Here is a 27,991-nt window from a genome sequence, read left to right as displayed (position 1 = left end):
TTGAGGGAGAAGCCAGTGGAAGACAGTTTGATTAAAAAAAAAAAAAAAGTAGTCTCTCTGTGGGAGTGAACAGGTCTAGAAGAAAAACAGGTTTAAGGGAGATAGTTCAGTGAGGTGGCCACAGCACCACCAGGGCAGCCGCCCCACGAGGGCAGCAGAGACCCAGGAATGGCCTTCTCCCGTTCGCTGACTGTGAAGTGCACACAGGGAGGCCTCTTAAGCTTTCAGCTGTTCCCAGACTTGGGGCTGACATCAAACAATTCTGCCATCCCTGAAGCTAGAGGCCATATCAGCTTTCCAGTTCAGGGCCAGCACCTTATAAGCATAGCTGCAAGAGTAGAGTAAGCACTATCACATGGCTATCTACTTGTACAAGAAATATCAAATTAATTGCTCTTTCCTGTTTTCTTGAAGCTGCCCATTTTTTTTTTTAACGGTATAGCCCTAAACAGAGTCTTGTTTTTTGTCTTCACATTATGCATCCAGCCTTGCTAGAGGATAAAATGAGTAATTAAATGATTGACCCCAGATTCAAAGATCTTTGCTAGGTAAGAGCAGAACAAAGCTCTTGAATCCTGGATCATGGAATCAGAACAAACCTATAGGGAAATGGTTCTCCAGACATTGTGAATGTAAATCTTCCAAGACATCTGTAGATGTCTTCATCTGCTGCGGAAGGTCTATGTCTGCTATCTCGCCTTGCAGAATGGAATGTCCTAACCAAACCCAAACTGGATTGCTATTTGCAGAACTGGTGGGTTAATGATCCCGTTTGTTTAAATTCAATACAGGGCCACAGGGGAGGAATTGGGGCTGTTCGGTGGCTAAGGGAAAAGAGAGCACTTTTGATGTTGTTTGATCTGAGCCTCTGGCAAGGAGGTGGGTTGTACAGAAACACAGAGGTGTGGTGTACACACCCTCATCCCTTCCCATCAGGCCGTTGAGTAGCTTTGAATTCCCTACCTTTGGGGAGAGGAGTTAGGGTGGAAGCCGAAGGAAGTGTGTTCATGAAAGATTTTGTGGGAGTCTGGATCTAAACGCTCAGGGCATGTGCAGCATCATTTCAACAAACAACCTCCCTGTTCCAACTCTGCTCAGACCAGAAGGCCACTTGAGTATCCTGAGGACTGAGGCTGGCCAGCACGCCCATTAGAAGAGATCATAACACAATGAAAAGCAGGCTTGTGATGACGGCAGCACAGACAGTGATGGGGAGGCCCTGGGAACTCCCAGAAATAGTAGGAGAGACCCTATATGGGGAGAGAGGGTGTAGATATGCAGGTGGGAGCTAAGAGTGTTGGTAATTCTGGCATGAATGGCAATATAACCTCATTCACACCCATGGCTTCTGATGTCCTGTTCTTGATTTGTGTTTCCTGATTTGAATGAATATTTCACTTAAGTTATCACACCTTGGTTTCTCATTGATCAAAAGCAGCATCCCTTTAGTCAGGTGGCAGTTTCCCATTAAGGATAAGAGGAATGGCCTTTTCACCAAGAGAATCTGAGAACCACTGATTTAGTCTATCTTCCTTTCTTTGGATTGGGCAGCATTTGATACCAATTCAGAAATGAGTTAGAATGTTATTCTTTGAAAGAAACTTTTCCAGAAATATTTTTACAGTGATACCCTAGAAGAAGTTACTCATACCTTGGAGTTCATTCAACACTGGCTAGGAATTTATTGGCTAACAAAATACAAGTGATTTCCTGGTCCCTGATCCAGATTCTCCATCTCTTCTTCACTTCTGACTGATGGAATGCATAAGAACTAAGATCTTGAGATGTTATTTGAGGGCAGCCTTGCTCAGGTGTGGTCTATCATAGCTCCTCTGACTACCACCATTGTTACCTGGCTGCAAATGATTGTTGTCAAGGATAGAGGGTCCTTCAGAATTCCTGGGAGATCAGAATCAGTCTCTGAGTTGTGGGCCAGTTGTCATGATGATTATTCTGTTGTAGCATCACTTTACTTATGAACTAAATAAAAAAAATCTTCAGTCACATCTGTTCAGTAGGAGCCATTTCCTTTGGAGTCAGGACACGCGAGAAGTGCTTCAAAGAGTTGCCTACTTTGTTGGGGAATAGAAAGGGAAAATGGAGTTGAGATCTATTGCCTACCCCTGAAGAGTATTTCTGCAGCAAAAGTTCCAAACTCTGTCGTGGGGCTTTCATGGGGACTAAACACAAGTTTATTTTCAGGGCTGAGATCAGATATCATTACTGCAAAACTCATCAGTAGGGAAGTCAATAGGAAGGCTTGGTACACAGGGCTTGCATTCACCTCTGTGAACACAACTGAACTTCTTCAGAGCCCAAGAATGTCAAAGCTAGGAGCCTTGGTTCAGGCTGCCACATTTCATCTGCCTGAGTTTGAGGAAGCAAGCCACGGCTACCACAGGCTGTACAACTTCTTGCTAAAAGGAAATAGCGTTGAGTTCTACTGCCTCATCTTTCATAGTATCACCTGCCTTTCCTTAAGAGCACCGACTCCAGGTGGCAATGTTATATTTGGGTGTTGATGTGTGATAGTTTGTCTTCCTCCCCCTCTACAAGTTCCATGAACACAGATGGCATTTCTTTTGCCCATCTTTGTATCCCCAGCATCTAGCCAGCATGGTCCTTTTTTGTTGAACTAATGAATAAAAATATTGGGGAGTATGAGAATGAGACCCTCAATTTATAGAAAAGAAAACAGGCCCAGAAAAGTATAAAGTTGCCCAAGGTCACACCTTTAAAAAGTGACAATGGTTTTAGCAAAAACCTAGACTACAGTTGTGTCCCAAAGGCACTGGTCTTGGGCAGACCTGAGAAAGGCATTGTCTTGTCCACATGCCTCACCTTCGCAGTTCCCAAGGCTGTTAGAGGACAAAAGGTCAAGAATGCTGTGGGAGCCACTACTTTGCTTTATTTAGGGCTCCTATTCTGACCACAGGAACAAAATATCACAGGGAAAGTATGAGGCCTTGCAGCCTTTGCTTTGCATTTCAGATTCTTCTGGCTATGGATCCTGGTGTGTCACTAGCAAGGGTTACTAGGAGTGTTTTTCTGTCTTTTTCTGAAATATTATTCTTCTATGTTTCCATACCCATGGGAGGTTGCAGTCTGTTTTTAATTATGCCTACAGACTCTTCATTGCCTAAGGTGTTCCTGTGGTTTCTGAGCATAAAAAGAAAAATGCAAAACTACTATTAGCCAAACAGTGGCAACTGTGCAATGTTCTTTCTGCTCTGTGTACACTTCAGAGGTTGGCATATTTGCCACATGCTGGAGGATTCTCTGAACAGTAAGACCAGCCTTGTCTTACTGACCAGTCATGTCTCTGATGCTGCCCTAAAGGGAAAGGTGGGCACACAGTCCCTTCTCTATTTAGGGATGGGGAGACCTAAAGATCAGTCTTGAAGCAGGAGAATCACTTGAACCTGGGAGGTGGAGGTTGCAGTGAGCTGAGATCGAGCAACTGCACTCCAGCCTGGGCAACAGAGCTTGACAATGTCTCAAAAAAAAAAAAAAAAAAAAAAAGTTAAAATTGGCCAGGCATGGTGGCAGGCACCTGTGGGCCCAGCTACTTGAGAGGCTGAGGTGAGAGGATGACTTGAAGCCAGGAGCATGAGGCTGCAGTGAGCTATGATCACACTTCTGCACTCAAGCCTGGGCAACAGGGCAACACCCTGTGTATATGAAAAAGGAGACTCTTCTATACCTGCTTACCCAGGGGTCCCAGAAGCTCATTCCTTCGACAGGAGCCCAAAGTTTGTGTGCTGGGGAGGTAGGTGGCTCTGCAGATGGGAACCTGGTGTGGTTGTCTCAGGACCTCCTTCCTTCCTGACCTACACATGTATCCACTTAAGAAAGCTCCAGTGCTCCCTCTGTCATTTCTCGTGATGCCTTGTCACCATCAAGCAGGTATCTACCCCAGCCCATGGCTGGCTGCATTGGTCTCCAGGTGACCAGGCAATATGAAGAGGCTCTCATTCACCCATTTGAAAGCTGCTCCTTGACCTCTTTCATTTTCTCTAATTCTTGCCCACCCCCTCCCTCAACAATAGCTACTTACCCCTTCTATTCCTTTGACTTCTCCTCCTTTTGGTCAAATGACTGATTACAGAGATGATTCCCAAACCCGTGATCAGTATGCAAATGATGAGAATGGACGTCCTAGAAGGAACCACAGTAGATTTCATGTTCCTTGGAAGAAACTGCCTATTGATTCTCAGCTCTGGATCCCTTTTTCTGGGATTTGCACCCCTGCCCACCCCCCAGCCCAGTTACAGTACCTTCTGGGAACTGTATTCCTTTAGAGTGACCCTGTCCTTTGGACCACCCTTGATGGGACCTGCTGAGCATCTGACTAAGCTGGGCCAATGAACCCCTTCCTCAGAAATTAACTGTGGGTTGGGAATAGGAGAATTCAGTCTCAGACTGGCCAGTCTCTTGAATGGGGAGAAATAAACTCAGGAACCATAAATGGATGACTATTAGGGGAAAAAAGAGAAATATACAAGGGCAATACAGAGACAGAAGGAAGGAAACACAAAGATTCGAAGCAGATTAGAGACTGAGGTAAATTTGTGATGATGCTCCTGACAATTTCCAAGGGTGGCCACATCCCTGCTCTTGCATTTGAAACACCTCTCTCTCTTCATGATAAATGTCCCCTTTTAATTAAAATAGCTAGAGGGCCTTTTTGCTGCTTGCAACCAAGAGTCCTAAACTGTATTTTTTTTTTTTAAGAAACCAAATACATTAAGGATACATAGTTAAGGTGGAGAAATAATGTGCAGTAGAAAAGTTGTCGGTGCAAATCAACTGTCATATCATACTGTTGCCACCCCAGCCCCTACCTCCACCCCACCGCCCCAAGCCCATTCATCTGCCGAGACTATGACTCACCTGGAGCGGTCAGCCTTGCGGACAACTTCGGGAGCCTTGCACCTTCTGGTTTTGTTGCCTGATAGATCTGAATCAGAAAGGATTTGTTAAGTCAGGTGAGGCCCATAGCCAGGTCCTGCCTCTGCCTCCCAGCTGCAGCTCTGCCTGTCATTCTGTCAATCTCCAGAGAGTGAGTCCCCTGGTTGACTTCAGAGTAAAGCAGAGGCACCAAGTACAGTTGTATAAATGTGCCCTGCACAGGGAACAAGGCTGAGGAGACAAGCAGGGGCCGACATTTAGCCCACACTCTGCTTGCTAGGCCATGCACCCTACCACTGGACTCTGTGCACCTGAAGGAAGGGGCCCCTTTTCCAGATTTGAACAAAGGCCCCACGTGGACTAGAAGTGGCCCATGATTAGAATCCCACACTGAGGTCTCCTCCCCATAGGAGGGGATGCCAGAGGCCCAAGAAGGCCAGTCCTATCCTTAAAGAACTGCTCATTTGGTGATGTAATTGCCATGTTTTTCTTATGACAGCCACCAAAACCCAGTGGGAGCAGTGGCACCACGACCACCTACGATGCCCCCTCTGATAAGACGTAGGAGAGGTCTGTGTTTCATTTAAACTAAGGAGTACGTTCAGGTGGGAACGTTCTCTTGTCTGAGCCTAAGATTCAGGTCAAGTTGCACAGTTAAGTAAAAGCAGAACCACACAAAGTAGAAACACTGTGGGTGTGAACGATGTTACATTCTGTAAGATGCTTGCTGAATCAATCACTAGCTGGTCAAGTGTTAGCAAAACTCTCTTTCTAGCATGGGGATAGGTTTCCAAGGGCACCCCTTAAGCCCTTCTGGTTTGTTTTCCTACCAGCATTGTGCTCTGGACTGTGATAGAAAAGGACATCCTTTCTAGAAATGGAAACAAGGAGAAGGCACAGGGGAAAGAAAAAAAAAAAAGAAAGAAAGGCTAGTGCCTTCCATAAGTCCTCTGTCTGAGAGACAGAGGTTTTCTGGTGCAAAAGGAGGTTTTCATCATTCAACAGAAGGAACCTGAGTGAACATCTGGAAATCCTATGTTTTAGCTCCAGCCAAGAGTCATAATTGGTTAACTCAGACTTTTCTGCTGTGGGTTCCAGTTCCACCCACAGCTTCCCAGTGGTCTCCAAATATAAACTGCACATTCCTTAAAAGCAAAAGAGGGTGCTTACTAGTTGGACCATGATATTTATATCTGTAAATTATTATTATTATTTTTTGAGACAGGGTCTCATTCTGTTGTCCAGGCTGAAGTGCAGTGGTGCAATCACGGCTCACTGCAGCCTCAACCTCCCTGGACTCAGATGATCCTTCCATCTCAGCCTCCCGAGTAGCTGGGACTACAGGCAGGCCCCACCACATCCAGCTAATTTTTGTATTTTTTGTAGACACAGGCTTTCTCCATGTTGCCCAGGCTGGTCTTAAACTCCTGAGCTCCAGCGATCCACCCACCTCAGCCTCCCAAAGCGCTGGGATTATAGGAGTGAGCCACCACACCTGGCTACCTCTGTATATTATTAAATTATTTAAGTTGACAGTTACCAGGCACGTGGGTCATTTTTTCCAGCCTCAGACACCTCTCAAGAAACTAATCTTCAAGATTCTAGACCCACAAGGCACATAGACTTTTTTTTTTTTTTTGAGACTGAATCCCACTCTATCGCCCAGGCCGGAGTGCAGTGGCACAATCTCGGCTTACTGCAACCTCTGCTGCCTGGTTCAAGTGATTCTCACACAGACATTTAATAACAACTTCAAAGCCTTTCAACACAAAGATCTCACATCTATTAGACCCTGTCAGCCTCTTCTAAGGTCCTTAAACCAGATTGCTGCAAGGGAAGAAAAGTTCTAAAAGTGCTGCAGGGTACAGCCACCCTCCTTGTCCCCAACTTCCAGCTATTCCCCAGCACTGTTAATGACAACCCTACGTTTGCTGGAGGAAGAGAGAGGCCAGGTAGGCCCAGAGTACCAAGTAGGAGTCTGAGATGGGGCTCACTGGCTTCAGAGTGTGCTCTCTTAGCAGCAAACACCTATGGCCATGGGTCACATCCAGTCAGACCCCAGGCAGGCTCCTTACCTTTCCCAGACCAAAAGTGATTGGCCAGAGTTCCTTCGTTGTCAGTTACAATCAGCTCTGTAAAATCCATGTCATCCCTGGCAAAGTCCCGCTGGATGCCACACCAGTACCAGCCTGCGTCCTCTTTGGTCAGGCAGGACATAGTGACAATGAGCTGGTTCCCTGTGTCCCTCAGGGCCACATGATTGGTGCTGTTAGGGGAGAAGGCGATGATGTTGCAGTAGTCACGGAAATAGCCTCGGCACCAGTATTTGGGGTGATCCTTGTAGCGGGCATTGTAGTTGCAGATGGCAGAAGCCGTGTCCAGCACAAAGCTTTCCTTGACCTTTTCATCCATGACCATGGCATCTGTGAAAACACACACACATACGCACACATGTGCACACACATACACACAATTGTTGTCTCAAAACATTGCAGCTCCTGCCCTCCTGAAGGATAATTAATTAAAGAATCAGAGGCTGATTTTTGCCTCTTTTTGATTGGCAACTCTTATGGGCTCAACTACGTCCCCTTCAAAACTCATATGTTTCAGTCCTAGCCTCCGGTGACCCCAGAATGTGACTGTATTTGGACATAAGGCCTTTAAAGAGATAATTAAGTTAACATAGTGTCATTGGGGTAGTCCTTAATTCAATTCAGCTGATGTCCTTATGAAATGGAGAGATTAAGCCACTGACAACACAAACAGAGGAATGGCCCATGAGGACACAGCCGGAAGGCAGTCATCTGCAAACCGAGAGATGGCCTCAGAATGAAACCAAACTTGCCAAATGCCTTGATCTTGAACTTAATCACCTTCATAACATAAGGAAATAAATTTCCATTGTTTCAGCCACCGAGACTGTGGTTTTGTTGCTATTGTTATCACAGCCCTAGCAAACTAATAAAGCAACCCTGGAGAAGTCTTTTTCCCTGGCCTAAGGGTGGGTAAAATATGGAGGCCTCCTACCATTGCTTGACGGAGGGCCTTGAAGAGCCTGAGGCTTACCGTTAGGAGGCCCTCTGTCCCTAGCTCCCACACCACCTTAGCACCCTCAGAAAGAAAGTGAGGTTTGGAGGCTTCTGCTGGCTGCACAGGGCTGAAAACAGAGGAAGTCATGTTCTGTCGTTAGGGGATAAGAACTTCATGTTCCCTGTGTACAAGACCAGCATAGGCACCTCTATCATCTCAGGATATTGCACAATGAGGAAGTCGTGCATACCATGTCCAGCTTAACCATGGTGGGGAAAGTGTCTGACCAAGAAGAGGAGATGGGACAGCAGAGCCCATCCTCCTCTCAGCCTTCCAGATGTATAGCAGAGACCATTAAAATGTAGGCTCAGGTTCTTTGTAACATTTTGTTTTCGTAACAACCCCACAAGGAAGGTAGCATGATCTTTAGTTTGTAAGTATGAATGCTGACCCAGAGAAAGGTTCAGCAACTCTAAATGCCACGCAACTGAAGGTCAGACAGAGCTGGGAAAATGCCAGTGTTCCAAGTCTCATCTTTGGGGTCAAGCACAAGTGGAAAGGGGAAAGTCGTGTCCTCATATATGTGCACATATATTTTTGAGGGGAGAAGGGGGAAGGGGGAACCCGGGTGAACTAAAAGAGAAAATACAGAGCTCTCGTTTTGTTTTATTTTACTTTAGTGGAGATGCTGGGGAAAAATATGGAATGCATAATGAATTTGCATGTCATCCTTGCACAAGGGCCATGCTAATCTACTCTGTATCATTCTAATTTTAGTGTATGTGCTGCCAAAGTGAGTGCAGAGTCATCATTTTAGTCAAGCTTTTCAATTTCCTCACAAACTCTCTTATCTGAGCTAAGAACAAGAACTAATATGGACAAGACCTATTTTCATCACCTTTTATTTTCCCATCCCACTCCTTAGATGGTTTGAGCTAATAAGCAGGGACTCCAAGTAGGAGAGGACTTCAGTGCAAAGTCTGTGGAAAGGCCACAGCTTAAAGGGCTGGAGCTGTTCCGTCCCCCATCCTACCTGAAATGAGAGCCAAGGAGAGTAGAATGAAGAGCCACATGACTGGAAGGAAGCAAACTTTCAACTGGAATGATAGAATGCACCCAGGGAGCCCAGGAATTCTGAATCTGTTTAAGGGAAACAGATATGCTTGAGCTTAATATGGCTTTATCCTGGTTTGAAGAGACCAGTGAAAAATGAAAACAACCAGTTAGTCCAAGCAGTGCTGCCATGTATAAGTACACTGCACAACGCACCACACCACATGCTCTTCATAGACCTAAACTTACTGACGGGGCAACCAAGAAAATTCTGGGCAGTAGAGATCTCCCTCCTGCATAAATGGGCTCTGGCCCACACTCAGAAAAGCACATGTACACAACCATCACTGGTACCCATTTGTATGTGCTCTACTGTGCCCTGTCCTGCTGCCAATGGTCCTGGCATCATCAGGGGCCACTCCTTTTGTCTGTCTACCACTCTTGGAGGCCCAATCTCTTATATAGTTGAGAGGAATCCTAGTAATCAGATTCCTAACTAACCCAGCTCCCAAGTGGACACTGTAGGCTCATCTGGGGAGTACGGCCAGGGGTGGAGCATGCCAGCTGTCAGTAGCCTGCGTGCCTGGGACCTGGAACAAGTGAGCAGGTGGAAGTGTGGGTGTTTGGATGGCCGCAGTTTGGGCTGCAGTCTTCAGACTTCCTGAAAGCTCTCTTGAGAAGAGCTGGGACAAAGCAAGGAGATTTGTCTATGCAGCAGCAGCAGCTTCTCCTGATTCTACTGGGACTCATGTGCTCTGACCACTGGCTTTAAAAGTTTGAATTATTGAACCACCTCTCAGGTGAAATTAAGCTGGGTGCTTAACTTCCCAGAGCCAGCACGTCCCATCAAGGGTCATACATAGATTGTCCAGGTTATGCAATAATGTCCTCTCTGGAGGAAGGAGAGCCTGTCTCCAATTCATGTGAAGTCAGCATGTGGGCAAGCAGCAAGCCTGCATCATGGTGGGTTTTTATCTACATCACCTCAGTTGCTCCTCATCAAAAACCTCTATGAGTTTCATAAATAAATTACATAAATAAAAAAGGAAGGAAGGAAAGGAGAAACTATGGATCAAAAGGGACTTAAGAGACATACTGACAAATTATAATATGTGGAAATTATTCGGATCCTGATTGAAGCAAACAATTTAGAATCTATGGACAGTGATACTATTATGATATAATTCTTCAATTTATTTTTTGAGATGTGATAATGGCATTACCATAGCCAACCTTCACAATGGCTCCTGGAATTCATGCCCTTATATAGTCCCTTCCGACACTGAATCAGCACTGGCCTGTGTGATCAATAAAATATTGCAGAAGTTATGGCATGTGATTTCAGAGGCTAGGTCATAAAAGGCGTGCAACTTCCACCCTAGTCTCTCATGCTGCTCCCTCTTGGGAAAGTCAGCCACCATGCTCTTGAGCAGGCTATAGAGGGGCCCATATGGGAAAACCAATTCACCAGACACATGAGAGTCATCTCAGAAGTGGATCCTCCAGCCACTGTTAAGCCTTCAGATAACTGCAGACCTAGCACCCTCATGAGACACCATGCGTTAACCACCCAACCAAAATTCCTGACCCAGGGAATTCCCCCTGAATTCCTGACCCATAGAAACCATTAGAGATGATAAAGGATTGCTATTTCAAGCCTCTAAGTTTTGGGTGTAATTTATTGCACAGCAATGAATAATTAATGCAAATATTTTGGTTATATTTTTAAGAGGCAGTCCTTATCTCTGACAATACTTCATGCAAAACAAACACACTCAGCATTGCTCAGAGATGGCAACATGAAACCAAAGAAAGCAGCAAAAAGAGAATTGGATTGTGCACAGATATCAGCAAAATGCCCAAGACATGAAAAAATATCTCTAAAGTAAATGAAAGTCCTAGAGTTACAGAGAATGAATGATGTGTCTACTAGTATTCTGAATATTACTTGGTATATTAATTCCATAGAATTAACTTTGATTCTATTTAGATGTATAAATAGGAAGGTAAATAGGCAATAAGAATAAACCAAATAATTTTTAAAACATCTTTTAGAAATACAAAATGAAAAGTTTATAGATGAAATAACTTAATATCTAAAATTTCAAGATAGGCAGGGTAAGTGGATACAGGCACAAATGAAACAAGATTGGCCATAATCTGATAATTACTAAACAGGATAATAGATAAATAAGGGGTCCTTCTTCTAGTCTGCTACAGTTTGCATATTTGACCCTCCAAACCTCACGCTGAAATTTGATCCCCTATGTTGGAGGTGGGGTCTAGTGGGAAGTATTTAGGTCATGGGGGTGGATCCCTCATGAATGTCTTGGTGCCATCATTGTCACCATGGTAATGAGTGAGTTCTCAATCTATTAGTTCCCATGAGAGCTGATGGTTTCAAAGAGTCTGGCACCTCCCCCCCACCCTGCTTCCCTTGCTTTCACCATGTGATCTCTGCACGCTGGCTCTTCTTTGCCTTCCACCATGGGTGGAAGCAGCATGAGGCCCACACCAGAAGCCAAACAGGTCCCAGCACCATGCTTCTTATACAGCCTGTAGAATTGTGAGCCAAATAAACCTCTTTTCTTCATAAATTACCCGCCCTCAGGTATTCTCTTATAGCAACACAGACTAAGACATGGTCACTCCACTTTTGTATGTTTGAAGTTTTCCATAAGAAAAAGTAAAAATCAAAAAACAAAACAACTTCGACACAGGTATTATTAATCTGATCTTACAAATGAAGAAAATTGAGGCTCAGAAGCTTAAGTAGCTTGCCCACATTCACACAGCTAGTAGAGCCACTATGATTTGATGGTAAATCTGGGAGGAAAACAAACATTGTGCTGCTTTCCCAATAGTTATAATACTGTAAAATTGTAGAGCATATTAGAATTTACAAAGGGTCTTTACAGATATCTGTCATCTGAGTAGTTGGAGCAAGATGCAGCCCAAGTGTTCTTATTCCCATCATACTCAGCTATAGTAGCTAAGAGCAGAGTTTCTCTAGAAAATGTGCATTTGGTTAAAAGAAACTGAATATACAAGTGGACTATGGCCACACCATATATGAAAATAGAATCCTGACCTGCAACCTGCACAACCTGCTCAGGAAACCAACTGCTAATCAATAAATAGTAAGCCAGCCTGTTATAAGTCAGACTTATAGGAAGTCAAATTGCTATCTTAAGCCAGAAAGCCAAACAATAGCCCCTTTAACAATCAACCCAAAATGGCCAGGACTCAAAGCAGTCAGGCAAGAGGCATAAATAAAGGGCATCTAAATAGGAAGATAAGTCAAACTATCCACGTTTGTGGATGACATGATTCTATATCAAGAAAACTCCATAGTCTCAGCCCAAAAGCTCCTTCAGCTGATAAACAACTTTAGCAAAGTTTCAGAATACAAAATCAATGTATAAAAATCACTAGCATTCCTATAAACCAAGAACAGCCAGGCCAAGAGCCAAATCAGGAATTCAATCCCATTCACAATTGCCACAAAAGAATAAAATACCTAGGAATACAGCTCACCAGGGAGGTGAAAGATCTCTACAACGAGAATTACAAAACACAGAAAAACATTCCATGCTCATAGATAGGAAGAATCAATATCATTAAAATGGCCATACTGTCCAAAGCAATTTACAGATTCAATGTGATTCCTATCAAACTACCAATGACATTATTCACAGAACTAGAAAAGATTACTTAAAAATTGATATGGAATCAAAAAAGAGCCCAAATAGCTAAGGCAATCCTAAGCAAAACGAACCAAGCTGGAGAATATGACATTACTCAACTTCAAACTATACTACAGGACTACAGTAACCAAAACAGCATGGTACTGGTACGAAAACAGACACATAGACCAATGGAATAGAATGGAGAACCCAGAAATAAAGCTACATACCTACAACCATCTGATCCTTGACAAAACTGACAAAACAAGCAGTGGGGAAAAGACTTCCTATTCAATAAATGGTGCTGGGATAACTGGCTAGCCATATGCAGGAGATCGAAACTGGACCCCTTCCTTATACCATATACAAAAATCAACTCAAATGGATTAAAGATTTAAATGTAAAACCCAAAACTATAAAAACCCTGGAAGGCAAACTAGCCAATACCATTCTGGACATAGGAACTGGCAAAGATTTCATGATGAAATGGCCAAAAACAACCATAACAAAAGCAAAAATTGACAAATGGGATCCAATTAAACTGAATAGCTTCTCTGCACAGCAAAAGAAATTATGGGAAAAGTATTTGCGAACTAGTCATCTGACAAAGGTCTAATATCCAGCATCTATAAGGAACTTAAACAAATTTACAAGAAAAAAACAAACAGCCCATTAAAAAGTAGACAAAGGACATGAACACTTTTCAAAAGAAGACATACATGTGGCCAAACAGCATGTGAAAAAAAGCTCAATATCACTGATCATTAGAGAAATGCAAAACAAAATCAAAATGAGATACCATCTCACACCAGTCAGAATGGCTATTATGAAAACGTCAAAAAATAACAGATACCGGTGAAGCTGCAGAGAAAAGAGAACACTTATATGCTGTTGGTGGCGGTGTAAATTAGTTCAACTAGTATACTAATTGAACCAATTACTAAACAAAATTAGTTCAATTCATGTATAACTAATTTGTGGAAAGCAGTATGGCAATTTCTCAAAGAGCTAAAAACAGAACTATCATTCAACCTAGCAATCCCATTACTGGGTATATACCCAAAGAAATATAAATTGTTCTATCATAATGACACATGTGTATGTTCACAATAGCAAAGACATGGAATCAACCTAAATGCCCATGAATGGCAGACTGGATTTTTAAAAAGTGGTACATATACACCATGGACTACTATGTGACCATGAAAAAGAACAAGATCGTGTCCTTTGCAGGAACATAGATGGAGCTGGAGGCCATTATCCTTAATAAACTAATGCAGTAACAAAAAAACAAATATTGCATGTCCTCCCTTATAAGTGAGAGCTAAATAATGATAAAACATGGAGAAAAGGAGGGAAACAACAGACACAGGGGCTTACTTCAGGGCGGAGGGTGGGAGAAGGTAGAGGAGCAGAAAAAATAATTGTTGGATTCTAGGCTTAGAACCAGGGTGATGAAATAATCTGTACAACAAACCTATGAAGTTACCTATATGACAAACCTGCACAGGTATCCCTGAACCTAAAATAAAAGTTTAAAATATAAAAAAATTAAAATTTTTAAAAAGAGACATTAAAAAATAGCCAGGACTTGATTAATAACTGAAAACTCCCCTAATTTTTGTCCCCAGTTTCAACTTAGGATCAACCAAGAAAGCCAAATGTGTGCCCCCAGTTAATCAAATAGGCTGCCCCACTTCTAGTTACCCTGCCTTCAGCTTTCCCAAGCCAACAGCCTCCAATCAAGGCACACCTAAAGCCTTTCCCTTTCTTCACTGATGAAAAAAATTAATCGGACAGCCATTAGTCAAAGATGGCTCTGGTGCCTTGGATTCCTACATAAAGCAAACTGAAACCCAACTCAGTGCAAACAGTAAAACAAAACTTAAGCTTAACCTATCAGAAACCACCAAGCTAACCTCAAACTAGGGACTTTCCACTTAAACCAATAAAATATATTTTCTTTGTCTTACTTTCACAAATACCTCATAAAAGTTTCCTCTCTCACCTCCTTTGGTGGAGCACTGAACCACTTGTAGTCTGGTGCTGCCCAATTCATGAATCATTGAATGCTCAAATAAACTCATTAAAATTTTAATGTGCTTAAATTTGTGTTTTGATGCTACTATAAATGTTTCCCACTCTTCTGCCTACCTTTGAGTCTCTGCCAAAATGCAAGTGACTACAGCTGACCCCCTTGCTATAGCAAGCTCAGAATAAATAGCCTTTGCTTCTTCTCCTTAGATGGGTCTCTACTTTTTTCCCCAGTTGTTTTGATTTTTAAAATAAGGCAAATAAACCCAGTTGCTCAACATCCACCCAAGTTCCCGCTTATTCATATGGAGGAAAGGGAGGAAGCAAACCTCAGTTTTGTCTGGGTGGCCTTTTTAATCTTATTCCTTTAGAATAAAAGCCCGCAGTTATCCTTTACCATTTAGCTGAGAGAGCAAGTCAGAAGAGGGGCTCCTAGGAGATTCCTGTGACACTAATCTCTCTCTCTTTTTTTTTTTTTTTTTTGAGACGGAGTCTCGCTCTGTCGCCCAGGCTGGAGTGCAGTGGCACGATCTTGGCTCACTGCAAGCTCTGCCTCCTGGGTTCACGCCATTCTCCTGCCTCAGCCTCCCGAGTAGCTGGGACTACAGCTGCCTGCCACCACGCCCAGCTAATTTTTTGTATTTTTAGTAGAGACAGGGTTTCACTGTTTTAGCCAGGATGGTCTCGATCTCTTGACCTCGTGATCTGCCCGCCTCGGCCTCCCAGAGTGCTGGGATTACAGGCGTGAGCCACCGCGCCCGGCTCCTGGGACACTAATCTCTAAACCTGAAACCAGAGTGGATCTTGTCACTTCTAACCAAGGTCCTCACCAGTGATTCTTCATTTATCTTTTTTGAGTTTACTTTGAAAGACATTTATTTTCACTGTAAGCACTTCTGGGCTTAGGGAACACCTTAAGTCAGGAGATTCCCGTTAGACAAAGATAAAAAACACAACTCCCAGCAAGCCATCAGTGGACTTGCTAAGCTGTGGCAATCAGGAAGAAAAAAAGAGAGAGAGAGAAAGAGACAGAAAGGAGGAGGAGGAAGAGGGAAGAAAAGAAAAAAGTAAAAGCAGTTCTGAAACTCAGGAGCTAAGGATACCAAATGACTCAGGAAAGAATGCTGTTTTGTCTTGAGGGAAGTGGTCCATTTAAATCAAGTTTTAAAAAACAGGGCAGTGTTAAGTGTTCCTATGGCAACGTAGTGTACAACGTAGTGTATCTACGTTAGAAGCTGTTTGTAAATTAAGAAGCATGGTGCAGGGATTACCAAGAGACTGAGGGCTGCAGGACCCTTCCTCTCATTTCTCCAATGGGGCAAAAAGTTGTTCCAAGGTGAACAGTGTGCCTGAGACACCCAAAGCCCTAGAATAAACCTAGGGCCTCACCCTGGAAGTGCCTTTTAAATACCACAAATCAGAGGGGAAACACCTAGAATTCTTGATTCCTGGGCTGACAGGAGGAGAAGCAAGTCTCCTTTGCTGAAATGAAATGTTAACAAGATACATTTGGTTATCAGGCTGTGGCCTAAAATTAGGTTCAGGATAAACCTTCAGGACTGGCTAAGAATGAATCTCATTTTCAGATAGGCTTACCCACTTTGATGTTGTTTAATTGAAATCTCCATCTTGTTGCTCTTTTCTAACTAAAATATTGTCTTGAAAGTGAGAGTTCACAGCAGCAAATTTGGATAGATCAAACCAGAGATGACACCTTGAATCTCTAGAGCCACATTCAATGCTCAGAAGATGTGACTGGCACTCTATCCTGTCTAGTATCCTGATTAATTAGAGATCAGCAATAGTAGCTAAGGCAAAAATCTGGAAGTCCTCAAGCGTACAAAGCTGTAGTTTGTGCCTATCTGTTAATTGTACATAAGATGAGCTTGAAAGTTTGGGCTTTAATGTTACAAGTTCCTCTTCATGTCTGAGAATAGGTGGCAAGAAGCTTGAGTTCTCCTGTAAGGCAGGGTTAAGCTTAAATTCTGGCTCTATTATTTGTTAATCATGAAACTATGGGCAAGTTACTTAACTTCCCTGTGCCTCAGTTTTTTCTTCTGCAAAATGGAGATGATCATTATAGTGGTACCTACCTCACAGATTGTCAGGATCAAAGGAGGTAATGCATGCAAAGTACTTAGTGTATAGAGAGTGCTCAACAGGCCAGGTACAGTGGTTCATACCTGTAATCCCAACACTTTGGCAGGCCAAGGCAGGAGGATCACTTGAGCCCAGGAGTTCAAGACCAGCCTGAGTAACATAAAGAGACCTTGTCTTTATAAAAAATAAAAATAAAAAAATTAGCTGGGCTTGATGGCATGTGCCTGGTCCCAGTCACTTGGGAGGCTGAGGTGGGAGGATCCCTTGAGCCAGGGATGTTGAGGCTGCAATGATCTGCGATCAAGCCACTACACTCCAGCCTGGGTGACAGAGCGAGACCTTGTCTCAAAAAAAAAAAAAAAAAAAAAAAGAAAGAAAGAAAAGAAAAGGGCTCAACAAATAATAGCTATCCATTGTCTCTTTTTGCCCTACCCCCACCACTCCCGTGAGAACGAAACACCAGGGGAAATGAATAGTATTCTTTCTCTCACAGTAGATGAATGGTTCATAAAGTTGACAAATGCTCTGATGAACCCAGGAATAAGGATCAGGGTGTTCTGGGGCTAAGAATAAGAAGGTGAGTAGGCCACCACATGGCTCCAAGTAGCAAGCAAGCTTAGTGCCAAAGACAGCCAGCTGGGTCTTTAAGTCCCAAGTTACACCAGCAAGAGCTACACTTCAGTTAGCTATTAGCTTTTATTTACTGAAAAACATCCACAGGTGAATTCAGCAGTTTAAGTCCCCCTTAAACTCAGTTTATTCCTTCTGTTCCCAACATCTCTTAGGCATCCTCCGAGAGCAGGTTCTCTGCTCAATTCCACAATGGCATGGAAATGAGTCACCACCACACACATGTTCAGCCCAACTAGAACCTTTTGTCAGTAAGTCACCTAGGCACCCTTCAGGCTCCATGACTTATTCTTCTATTTGGGAAGAAGGAAAACAGACAATAGTATCAATAATACGTTGTCCCCAAGTCAGGCCTCCAAAACATTCAATTAGAGAGAAAGGACAAGGGAAAAATGAAGTGGAGGAAGACAGTAGTGGAGTGGGGGAGATATAATTGGGGAGCACTGGAGATGCTCCCACCTCAGTGGAAGTAATCAAGGATGTAAAAATCCCTTGGCCCAGGCATACAGGCCCTCAAGTGTTTGTTGATGGTGAATCTGAAGGTCAATGAGACAGAGCCATCTCTGATGGATAACTACTCAGAATTCTTCTCAATGCTTGTGTCCAAAGAATCAGAGGGATGGCAGACCACACAGGCTTTGAGGATCAAAAGGTAGGTTTCCTTGAACTTCTTTATTTTATAGGCATAGACGATAGGGTTCATCATGGAGTTGGCATGGGACAGCAGGATGCCCATGTACAGCACAAGTTGTGGTACCTCACCATTAAAGTAGATGATGCAGTTGATGATAGATAAAGGCAGCCATGACAGAGCAAACAAGAAAAGAACCAGAAACAAGGACTTAGCCGTCTTGAACTCTCGTCCATAAAATGCACCCGTCTCTTTGGAGTTAGAGAAGTTCGGACTGAGTTTGTTCCGAATGATGTAAAAGATGTCAAGATAGATGGCGCACATGACAACCAGGGGGATGAAAATCCAGGTGAAGAAGCTGAAGTATACCATGTAGTCCATTCTCATGACGGAAACGAATTGGCATGAAAGAAAGGTGACATTTCTGTGGTACTCTGAGGTCAGTTTCATGTTCCAGCCAAACATGGGGGTCAATCCCACCAGGAATGACACCAGCCAGCAAAGGCCCAGGGCCAGCCATATTCTTCTGTGAGTGGTGACCCTCTTGTATCTGTGTGAATGAAGAGAGCCAGTGAGTCCACAGCAGTAATTGCTAAAGGGTAGGGGAGATGGAGCTGGTAAAGGAGAGAGAGAGAGGTGAGATAAGGCATATACTCTCTTAATTCTCCAATCTTCTGCTAAGAGAGGGCAGCATTGATATTCTATGGTGATTCCAGCTAAACTCCACTGAATACGAAGACAAGATGAGCAGACAACGATTGGAGAAAAATCCAGGAACCTTCCCTGGGGACTTTTCTAACGAAGAACACTCTTGAATGGATAAGGAAGATGTTGCCTAGAGTCAAGTGCTCACGTGCTTCACTCAGGGCTCCACTTCCTGAGAGCTATACAACAGTTACCTATCTTTTTCTTTTTCTTTTTTTTTACTCAAAAACATCCACAGGTGAATTCAGCAGTTTAAGTCCCCCTTAAACTCAGTTTACTCCTTTTGTTCCCAATAAGGTGTAAGCCCAAGAATTATTCAATTCCTGGGAGCTGAGATTCATCTAAGTCTCCTAGGATTGTCTGCCTGGTGAGAAATGATACTCTCAAAGCAAGCTTGCCTGCTGTTCTTGGCACTGTTCTGTTTGGCTGTTGTGCAGATTCTCATAAATTATACTATGCCTCCCCGACACTTCCCCTCTACCTGTGCCTGCTCCTGCTTCTCTATCTTCATGGGCATCCATACTTGGTATTTGAGTTAAATGAATCAATGAAGTTACAAAATTGTGTTGAAGTGTTTCAGAGACCTTAAAAGACTCATCCAGTAAGAGTCCCCATTTTTCCTTAAACTGTCCTTCCTAACAACAGCCTATACAGACCACAAAAAGGAAACAAATATGGTTAAGTTTCAGTAGATTTTTATCTCAATTAAATCTCACAACAAACAGGAGATATTTTATTATAACCTCAATTTTATTGATGGCAATTGTGAAAATAATAGTAATGATAGCCACCATTTATTGAGCAGAGACTGTGTGACTGGTATGTTTCTAAGAGCTTTACATATGTAATGCATTTCATCTTATGAGGATAGTGCAATTATCCCCATTTTGTAGATTAAAAAGTGAAACACAAACAAGTAACCTCTACAAGTTAGAAGTGGTGGGGCTAAAACTAAAACAGGGTAAGTCTGAGTTCCGAGCATCATAACCACTGTGATTCAGAGTGGAAACCAAAGGAGATAAAGTTAAACAACTTGCTCAAGATCGGATCTCTAATCTGAGATTTGAACCCAGACTGTCTACATCTAAAGCTTGTTTGTAGCTCCCTCACTCTGCTCTTTCCTCCAGAGAAGTGAGGAGAAACACGAGACCAATGCAATTTAGGTCACCCAGGGAAGTAGATTTCTCCATTTGGCAGTCCGTTCTCTTCATATGGTCACATGTAATGAAGAATATTTTTAGGAAAAAAGCTCTCACATCTCAGGAGGAGGAGGAAAAATATACATATATATATTTAATATTATAAATATATATATAGGAATATGTATATATATTCCAAGAATCCCTTTCTCAACATTAAAGTGGGCACAGAATAGGAAGCAAAGATAAAATAATAACCTACATTTGCAAAACAACAGAACCATCAGTTTATCTCCTCTTATTCTTACCTGCCTGCTTCTCCTAAAATAATAAGTCTTATCTAGTAGGCTTTTATCATTTCTAAAACTGAAGAGCATTTTTTACTAATTAAAGATGCATCAAGATTTCATCATTTTTAGCCAAGGATTAGTAATTATAGCTGGAGGGACTGAGCACCCACCCCTAGTCAGTGGAGAAAGGATTGGAGCATTCCTCTGATTCTAGCTCCTGAATCCCAGCTCATTGTTGCTAACCCCCTCACAGACCATATCACAAAAAGACACTTATTGCCCTCTTTCAACATCAAGGGCCAATTTGGATTCATTTTTACTCAAAAAATCTGGGCTCTGGGCTTTGTAGCCTCATTTCCCAGGTGCCTCAATTGCTGCCCACCCCACGCCGCAGGCTACCTGACGGTAAGCTTGACCCGCAAGTATCGGTCCACGGCGATGGCCAGCAAGGACATGATGGAGGCGTGGGTAAAGATAAGCAGTAGGCAGCTCATAAAAAGGCAGCTGTAGAAGTGGATTGTCATGCCCAGGCTGACAACAACGGCCAAAGGCATGACCAGCACCCCAACAGCAATGTCAGCCAGGGCTAGAGAGACAATGAAATAGAAGGTGGTGGTCTGCAGGCTGGGGTTCAGCTTGACCACGCAGATGACCAGCACGTTGCCCACTATGGCGCAGAGTCCAATGAAAATTTCCATGGTGATGTAGGTAACATTGGCCAATGACAGAGCAGTGCTGTTGTTAGGCATCTTGCCTTCCCAGAGGAACCTCCACAGGGACAGGTGAGCCAGCAAGATCCGTCCGTAGGGCCAGTGGGCCTAGCTCTCGCCAGAAGTCTTCCCAGAGGTCCATGTGCAGTGACAGTCTAAAATTCCCAACTTGCTCATTCCTACCCTTTTCTGGTGGGGTGATCTCTTGGAAACCCCTCTCCTTAGAAAGGGCTCATCACAGGTGGGTCACTTCCAGCCCCCTTATGCGCCGCACATCCTCAAGTTTCCAGAACGCTGTAGGACAGCTCTATATGGACTGAATCTGAAAGTGCTGCTGCTCTTAGTTCCCCAAACAAATGTCCTCAAGGCCTCTGCCTGCAGCTTTTTGGCTTTTTGAGTTCCATCAAGATAAGCAACCCTCTTCAGGGGTATTTCAGGAAGTGAGATGGGCCAAGAGGAAGTACAGAGCCTGGAACTCTCAGCAAAAAGATGGAAAGCACAGAAGAGGAGTCATGAGTGGCACAGAGAAGGCTCGAGACAAGACTGGGTATCAGAATTCATTCATTCAGGGACCAGATGACAGTGCAGGATCAGGTGGGAGGGGAGCTGGAAGCACTGACTATGCAATCTTTCTGCCAGCTTAGCAAAAAGATCTCATGACAAGGAGGTAAACGGGAGAAGAAGAGGAACAAAAAAGAGACTTTGGTGGCAGCCTCCTAACCTTAGCCAGAACTATTCCTGCTAAGTTCTTGCACGAGTTGACGCTTTGCTGAGCACAGCCGATACCCAGCCTTTGCAGCAAAGATCCTTGGTCAAAGGGATAAGCAAAGATTCCCCGCTCAGAAGGGCAAAAACTCAGCACCTCTGCGAAGCATCACACCTGCTTAGCCTCCACCTCTCTTTCTCAGCTCACACCCCAGCAAAATCACACTGGCCCTTACACTGGCAGCCGGCCAATGTCCAACCTATGTGAGGAACGACAGAATGGCAGAATGACCAGACATACAGATAGAAGGGAAAAGAACGTGTGCAACAGAATCAAATGGCATATCCTCCTGCCCACACTCCCCAAGCCTCAGCCCCATCCCCGCAGGAACAGGCAACTGTCTGGGAATCAGCCCCCTCTCCCTGAAGCTGCTTACCTAGTCACCAGCTTCTGGGAACCAAACACTTGCAGGCCATTGTTATTTGGGGAGCCCATCTGGTTCAGATGCTTCTTGGCACCACCCAAAGGGATTATTTTAACCAGGCGTGTTAGAGAGGCAGCAAGAAGGAACACTTGGATGGAAGCCCACACAGTGGCTTGAGGGCTTTATCATTTTTACCTTAAGCATCTAAATATGTACAGCCCAAAATAAAATTCAGCAGTAACAACAGTGGTGTTCTGGTGTTTACTAACAAACACTTTGGAGTGGGGCATAAGGGAGACGCCTCTGCCTGGGGCTCGTCAGGGTCCTCTTGTTAGTTGCTCTGCTCCGGCACCATTCATTGATTCCGCTCCCAACCCGCACCCTGTATCCCAAGTTGATCCAAGTCTTAGCAAATCCCATACTCGTCCCCGCCAGACTTGTCATTTCTCCCTGAGCAAACTCCCTAGACATTAAAAAGGGCAGTCCTCTCCAACTGAATTTCCATCATTCTAGTATTTTCCAATGTCAGTTCTGCCCACATCCCTGCACTGCCGGAACTTGAAAAGCTTCATCAGCCTCCAATGTGTCCCTCATAAATGTTTCTACTGTAATTGTTTTTTTTATCTGTGCTTCAGAGAAGGAAGTTACCAAGAGAAATTTCTAGGAGACTGCATGTTGCCAAAAAAAAAAAAAAAAGAAAAGAAAAAATAAGCCTTTCTCACTATATAGCACTCTTTGAACCTTGGTTAAACACTGCAAAAAACCCTCCCTCCCCTACTCCAGTACATAGGTGAGTTCTTTTGGAATCAGTCCATCTCAGCTGGGTCAGAGAAACCAAGGAAAGGGGTTTGTGTCCAAACACAGCATGCTGTAGGCAAGATAACACATGAAAGAATAACCCACTAGAGAGAATAAAGGCAGGAGACACACTTAGGGTCACCAGCCCAGCCACCTCTGCCCATCTGGGAATTCTACCCTCAGAATTCTCTGCACATACCATGGGGGTTTCTTTTCTGTGAACAAGGGAAGCCCTTCCTTCATGTTCTCTGAATAGACAAGGTCCATCACTGCTGGAGTGGGGTGATTTGAGAACAGAGGGTAAGGACTTTCACAGTCACTTAACATTTTGGCCTGGAACCTGGCCCTAGATTGAAAACCAAAAGGCAATCTGGGAAAGAGGACAGAGAGGCTGGGGCAGAAGGTCACCTCATTTGCCCATTCCTGCCGCTGCACCCACAGCCCATGGCGCACAGCTACTCTTGGTCATGTGCCTCATCACATCTCAAGTAGGAGATGCTGCAGCCCTCTACTCGGCGCCTCAGGCCACCAGAGGAACCATGCCGGAGCTCAACGCCCAGGATGACCCCTGCCCCTTCTAAACCATTTGGTCTGCGCATTGCCTCAGGATCAAGTTCAGACTCCTTAAATGTGGCCTATACCCTTCTGATGGGTCTCCTAGCCTCTGCAGTCTCCTGTCACCTGGGTCTGCACAGACACCATTGGCTCCACTACGCTGGGCAACTCGTGGTTCAGAGTCATTCTCTTTCACTTCCTCTCCCCTGTGCACACACTCTTTGTCTGGTTTGCAGGGCCCTTCTCCCCCAAGTCCACCTAGAAAACAAATACTTTTCCTCCAAGACTGTTCCCCAACAGGACCTTGAAGAAAACTTCCCAGTCTTCACCTCTCCTCTGGGACCGCACTGTGCTGTGTGTATATGACTTCCCCGCTTAGCCTGTAAGTTCCTGGAGGGCAGGGACCACCACTTTCCATTTCTGCATCTCGCCCCTACTATGATGTCTGGCAGATCATAGGTGCTCAGTACATTTTTGATGAATGAATAGGAAAGCACTTCAGTGAATCAGGTGGCATAAACTAGGCATTGGGTATATAAGGAAACAATAAATCAGCGAGGACTCTTAAGTGCTCTCCATCATACCAACTACTCAGTGTTAAGCAGCTTATATTCACAGACTCATTCAATGCTCTCGAATGAAATAGATACTACCATTATGCTGAGCAAGTTGAGGCTCAGCGGGGTTAAATAACTTGCCCGAAGTTGTAAGCTAGGCAGTGGTGAAGCCAGCATTCAAACCCAGGCTTCTGCTTCGGAGCCCAGGTTCTGAATGGCAGCCCTCAGTAAGTAAATGAGCAAATAAACTCTACAAACCTTTCAAAAGTACAAGGAGTCCGTGGGTTTGATGTTGCCATGCTATCAAAATCAGTAGAGATCAGTATTCTCAGACCTAAAAAAGAAAGTAGCCACCAAGACTATGGGCACAAAGCGCAAGTATAATGTAGATTTGGCAACTGCTCTGAGCTAGGAAGAGATGGCAGGACCAGGGAGATGACTGCATGAGCAGGCCGCTGGTGAGGCTGGGGCCCCAAGGTGAGCTCTGGGCCAGAAAGGAAGCCATTTTTATTGGATCAAGGTACGAATTTTTTCTTAAAAAAAAAAAATATATATATATATATACACACACACACACATATATACACACACATATATATACACATATATATACATACACACATATATATACACATATATATACACACACACATATACACACACACACACATATATATATGTTAACTGTGGTTCAGGAGAATTTCCCACCTAAAAGAAAGGCCATGGCTGTTTTCAATTTTACTAGAAGAGGCTGGGTGTGGTGGCTCAGCCTGCAACCTTAGCACTTTGGGAGGCTGAGGTGAGAGGATTGCTTGAGGCCAGGAGCTCAAGACAAACCTGGCCAACATAGTGAGACCCCATCTCTATTTTTTTTAATTAAAAATAAATTTTAAAATTCTACTAAAAGAACCTGAACTCCATCAGGGAAGCAAAGATCTAGGAGAAACCATTGGCTTAAATCACAGGAAGAGTGACTGGAGGGGAAAGGCCTCACCTGTCCCAAACCCTGGCCTGGGGCCTACTTGGGTCTGATGCCACTGGGCACAGCTCAACCACAAGGCTGCAACCTTGCCCTTGCGGTTCCGCTTAACAATCTGAGAGGCTGGCAGGAGAGATGATTCATCTGATCCTTTGCAGCTTCTCAGAAAAGCCTAAAAAACCCCAGTTGCCAGCCTACAAAAACAGCAAGACGCAGTGTTAGCAGGAGCCCAGGGAAAAGGCCTCTGGAGCCCTAGAGCTGGTCCACGGGCAGCTGAGACCGGATGTCAGGCAGGCGAAAGGTGGGGCTTCTGCCCAAGGCTGTCTCCCTCCCCACGGCCGTCTGCAGAGTTGCACAAAATCAGCTTGCTCACTTCCTCTTGGCCCCATCACCACTTCCCCAAAGCCTTATATTTTTATAGAGCTTCATGTTTGTTAGCCGACAGCTGAGGCTTAGAAAAGACAAGTGCTCAGGGTCAGCCCTGAAGGTGGCGCTTCCTAGGCCCCTCCCCCACCACTCTCCGGGCTCTGCCTCTCCATCAAGCCCCGGGGGTCAGGCTGCGCTCTCCCGCGCCAGGGGCTGATCTGGAGCCGCTGTCCACACGGGCCTTCTAACCAGGGCCCAGCCACTGAGGCCAATCCAAGGAGCCCAAGACTCACAGGCTGTAGTCTGAGTACGAGGAGTTTCACTCCGTGCCAGTGTTGGTGGGAGGGAGGGTGAGGCCTGGAAAGGGAGGTCAAGGTTCCTTCACACTGAGCAACAGGAAATCCTGCCCAACGAAGGGGAGCTGCTCTGGGCGCTCAGCCTCACCCACCAGACCCCCCCACCCACACCGAGTGTGTCAGGAGATCTCCAGGCCCTGGGGGAAAGAGAAGGGTTCAGCTAACTGAACTCAAGGCACTCAGAAAGTGAGGAAGCGTTTCAGCTGCCGGAGACTTAGCACGGTAGCATCAGCTTCAAGCGTCTGAAAGAATTGACTCCTGCGTCCCAGCTGAGGCGCTATGCTCAATGATGGCCACCAGAGGGCAGCACGTTTCTGTTGTCATTCGGGACCCACGCTGCTGCCGAGAAAGAAAACGGGAAGAACTTGAAATGCTCCTTTGAAACTGCTTAACCAGCAACCTCAGATGGTGCAGAAAATGAAAGAAGTGAGAATTAAGGGAAGGCAAAGGGGACGAGAATAGGTAACCAACTGCCTAAAGTCGATCCAATCCCGTAGAGCATTCCTGGGCAATACCAAATTCAGTCCTCCTGACTCCAGAAGGTTGAGAAGCAGCTTTGCCTTTCAAACCTGTGACTGTTCCAATAAACACAGTATTTGTGTTTTGCTTTGCCATGTGCAAAGCTCCTCCCACAATCAACTTTACGAATTAACAACCCCACAAGGCAGGTATCATCAATCTCATCTCACAGAGGAGGAAACTGAGGCAGGGGGAATGAGTGATCTGCTCAGGATCATACACCGCCAGGCGCGGTGGCTCATGCCTGTAATCTCAGCACTTTGGGAGGCCGAGGCGGGCGGATCACGAGGTCAGGCGTTGTAGACCAGCGTGGCCAACGTGGTGAAACCCCGTCTCTACTAAAAATACAAAAATTAGCTGGGCGTGGTGGCGGGCGCCTGTATTCCCAGCTACTCAGGAGGCTGAGGCAGGAGAATCGCTTGAACCCGGGAGGCGGAGGTTGCAGTGAGGTGAGATCGCACCACTGCCCTCCAGCCTGGGCTACAGAGCAAGACTCCCTCTCAAACAAACAAACAAACAAACAAACAAAAGCAGCTCTCCTCACTTAAGATGAGAATGGGGAAGACCAGGAGGGATTTGTCAGTAGGGGGTTGCAGTGGAATTTTGAGCCACATACATCATTGATCCTTCACTTGGCACCTGTCAACCTCTGACCTATCCTTCCCCTCCTGTGAGCTCAGGTCCCACTGGTCAATTTTCCCAGCCTTTGCTGGAGAGCTTCCAAGATTTCTTCAAATGCCCTCATGTCTCTTGGCCACCCAGTCTCCTCTTTATCACAGTCCTAGGCTTCTGGGTGCTCAGGCCAGGCGTCCCCACCCCTATCAGGGGTTATTCATGGTGGTAGGGCCTCATCCCTTGATTTCACCCAGGAAGACTTTGGATCCTGATGTCGATTCTCATGCCCTTTATCTAAACACCGGGAGGCGTAGGAATGAGTAGGATATACCAACTACTGATCCCAAATGTTTACAGTAGGGTGATGTCCTGGTCTCCTTCTTTTAACCTGCTACCTACCAAATGGGACAAAACTTCTCACAGAATTGCATGCAAACCTTACCGCCACAGTGGGAGATAAGCAACCTCCTGATTTTGATGGCATGTGTCTTCCCCTCCTACTGCACAAGGTCCTTTCATAATTATTACTGTAAGAGCTGCCATTGATAAAATGCCAATTCACATGTGCCAGGCACTTTGCCAGGTGTTTTGCATACATCACTCACAATTCTATATCAATCCTGCTGGGAAGTATTATTAGATCCATTTCACAGATAGAAAACTAAGGCTAGGAGAGAATTGACTCACTCTGGGCAGCACAGCAGTAAATGGCAGAGCTAGGGCCTGAACCCAAGTCTATCTTGGCTGCAAAGCCCTGGCTCTTTCAATGAGCCACACAAAAACAGTCCAATATCAATTATGCCAAAACCCAAATTGCCGTTTTGGGCAGACATTCTTCAGTATCGTAATGGGTAGACTTGCTTCCTAGGCTGGGCCAGCTATTGAAGGCTGTGCATTCTGTGTCAATTGTCTACTCTCCAGCTCCTGTCAAAGCTCAGCCAAGAGTTTTATTCCAGGCCCATGGAGAGCAGCCAGCAGGCCCTTCCTCTACACTCCCTACCCGCAGCTCCTGCGTCTACTCCCTGATAAGACAACAGCACTGCAAAACCGTTTTACTTTAGTTCCCTGCTGAAATGCCTTCCCAGATGACCTTAGTCCCTCTGCTTTTTATGAAAGGTTAATATAAAAAACTGTCCTATGAAGTATCTCTTGGCGTTTCATCATGATCGAAAATACTATCCGTTGCTATGTCTCTTA

The 27,991-nt window shown here is 44.7% G+C and overlaps 1 protein-coding gene and 1 non-coding gene across 3 annotated transcripts; both read right to left on the bottom strand.

Annotated features, from left to right (window-relative positions):
• Positions 1-1,658: 1,658 nt before the first annotated feature.
• On the bottom strand, positions 1,659-21,364 carry ADORA3 (adenosine A3 receptor). 2 transcript variants are annotated; one of them, XM_003267971.2, is made up of 6 exons: positions 20,609-21,355; positions 8,975-9,081; positions 6,987-7,334; positions 4,894-4,960; positions 4,058-4,158; positions 1,659-2,072 (listed from the first exon to the last, which is right to left on the bottom strand). In XM_003267971.2, the coding sequence occupies exons 1-6, from the start codon at positions 20,956-20,958 to the stop codon at positions 2,002-2,004; spliced, it is 1,044 nt and encodes a 347-aa protein (XP_003268019.2). In that variant the 5' UTR covers positions 20,959-21,355; the 3' UTR covers positions 1,659-2,001. The 2 variants fall into 2 exon arrangements, with proteins under 2 accessions (XP_003268019.2, XP_003268018.1); XM_003267970.2 differs by lacking the exons at positions 1,659-2,072; positions 4,058-4,158; positions 4,894-4,960; positions 6,987-7,334; positions 8,975-9,081 and adding an exon at positions 17,497-18,625 and having other exon boundaries at positions 20,609-21,364.
• On the bottom strand, positions 8,636-8,742 carry LOC115837713. Its single transcript, XR_004032773.1, has one exon. It is a non-coding gene; the product is annotated as a U6 spliceosomal RNA (small nuclear RNA).
• Positions 21,365-27,991: the final 6,627 nt, after the last annotated feature.

Source organism: Nomascus leucogenys, chromosome 12 (genome assembly GCF_006542625.1).
Source record: "Nomascus leucogenys isolate Asia chromosome 12, Asia_NLE_v1, whole genome shotgun sequence".
Classification (NCBI taxonomy): domain Eukaryota; kingdom Metazoa; phylum Chordata; class Mammalia; order Primates; family Hylobatidae; genus Nomascus; species Nomascus leucogenys.
This window is presented reverse-complemented; position numbering and strand designations above follow the sequence as displayed.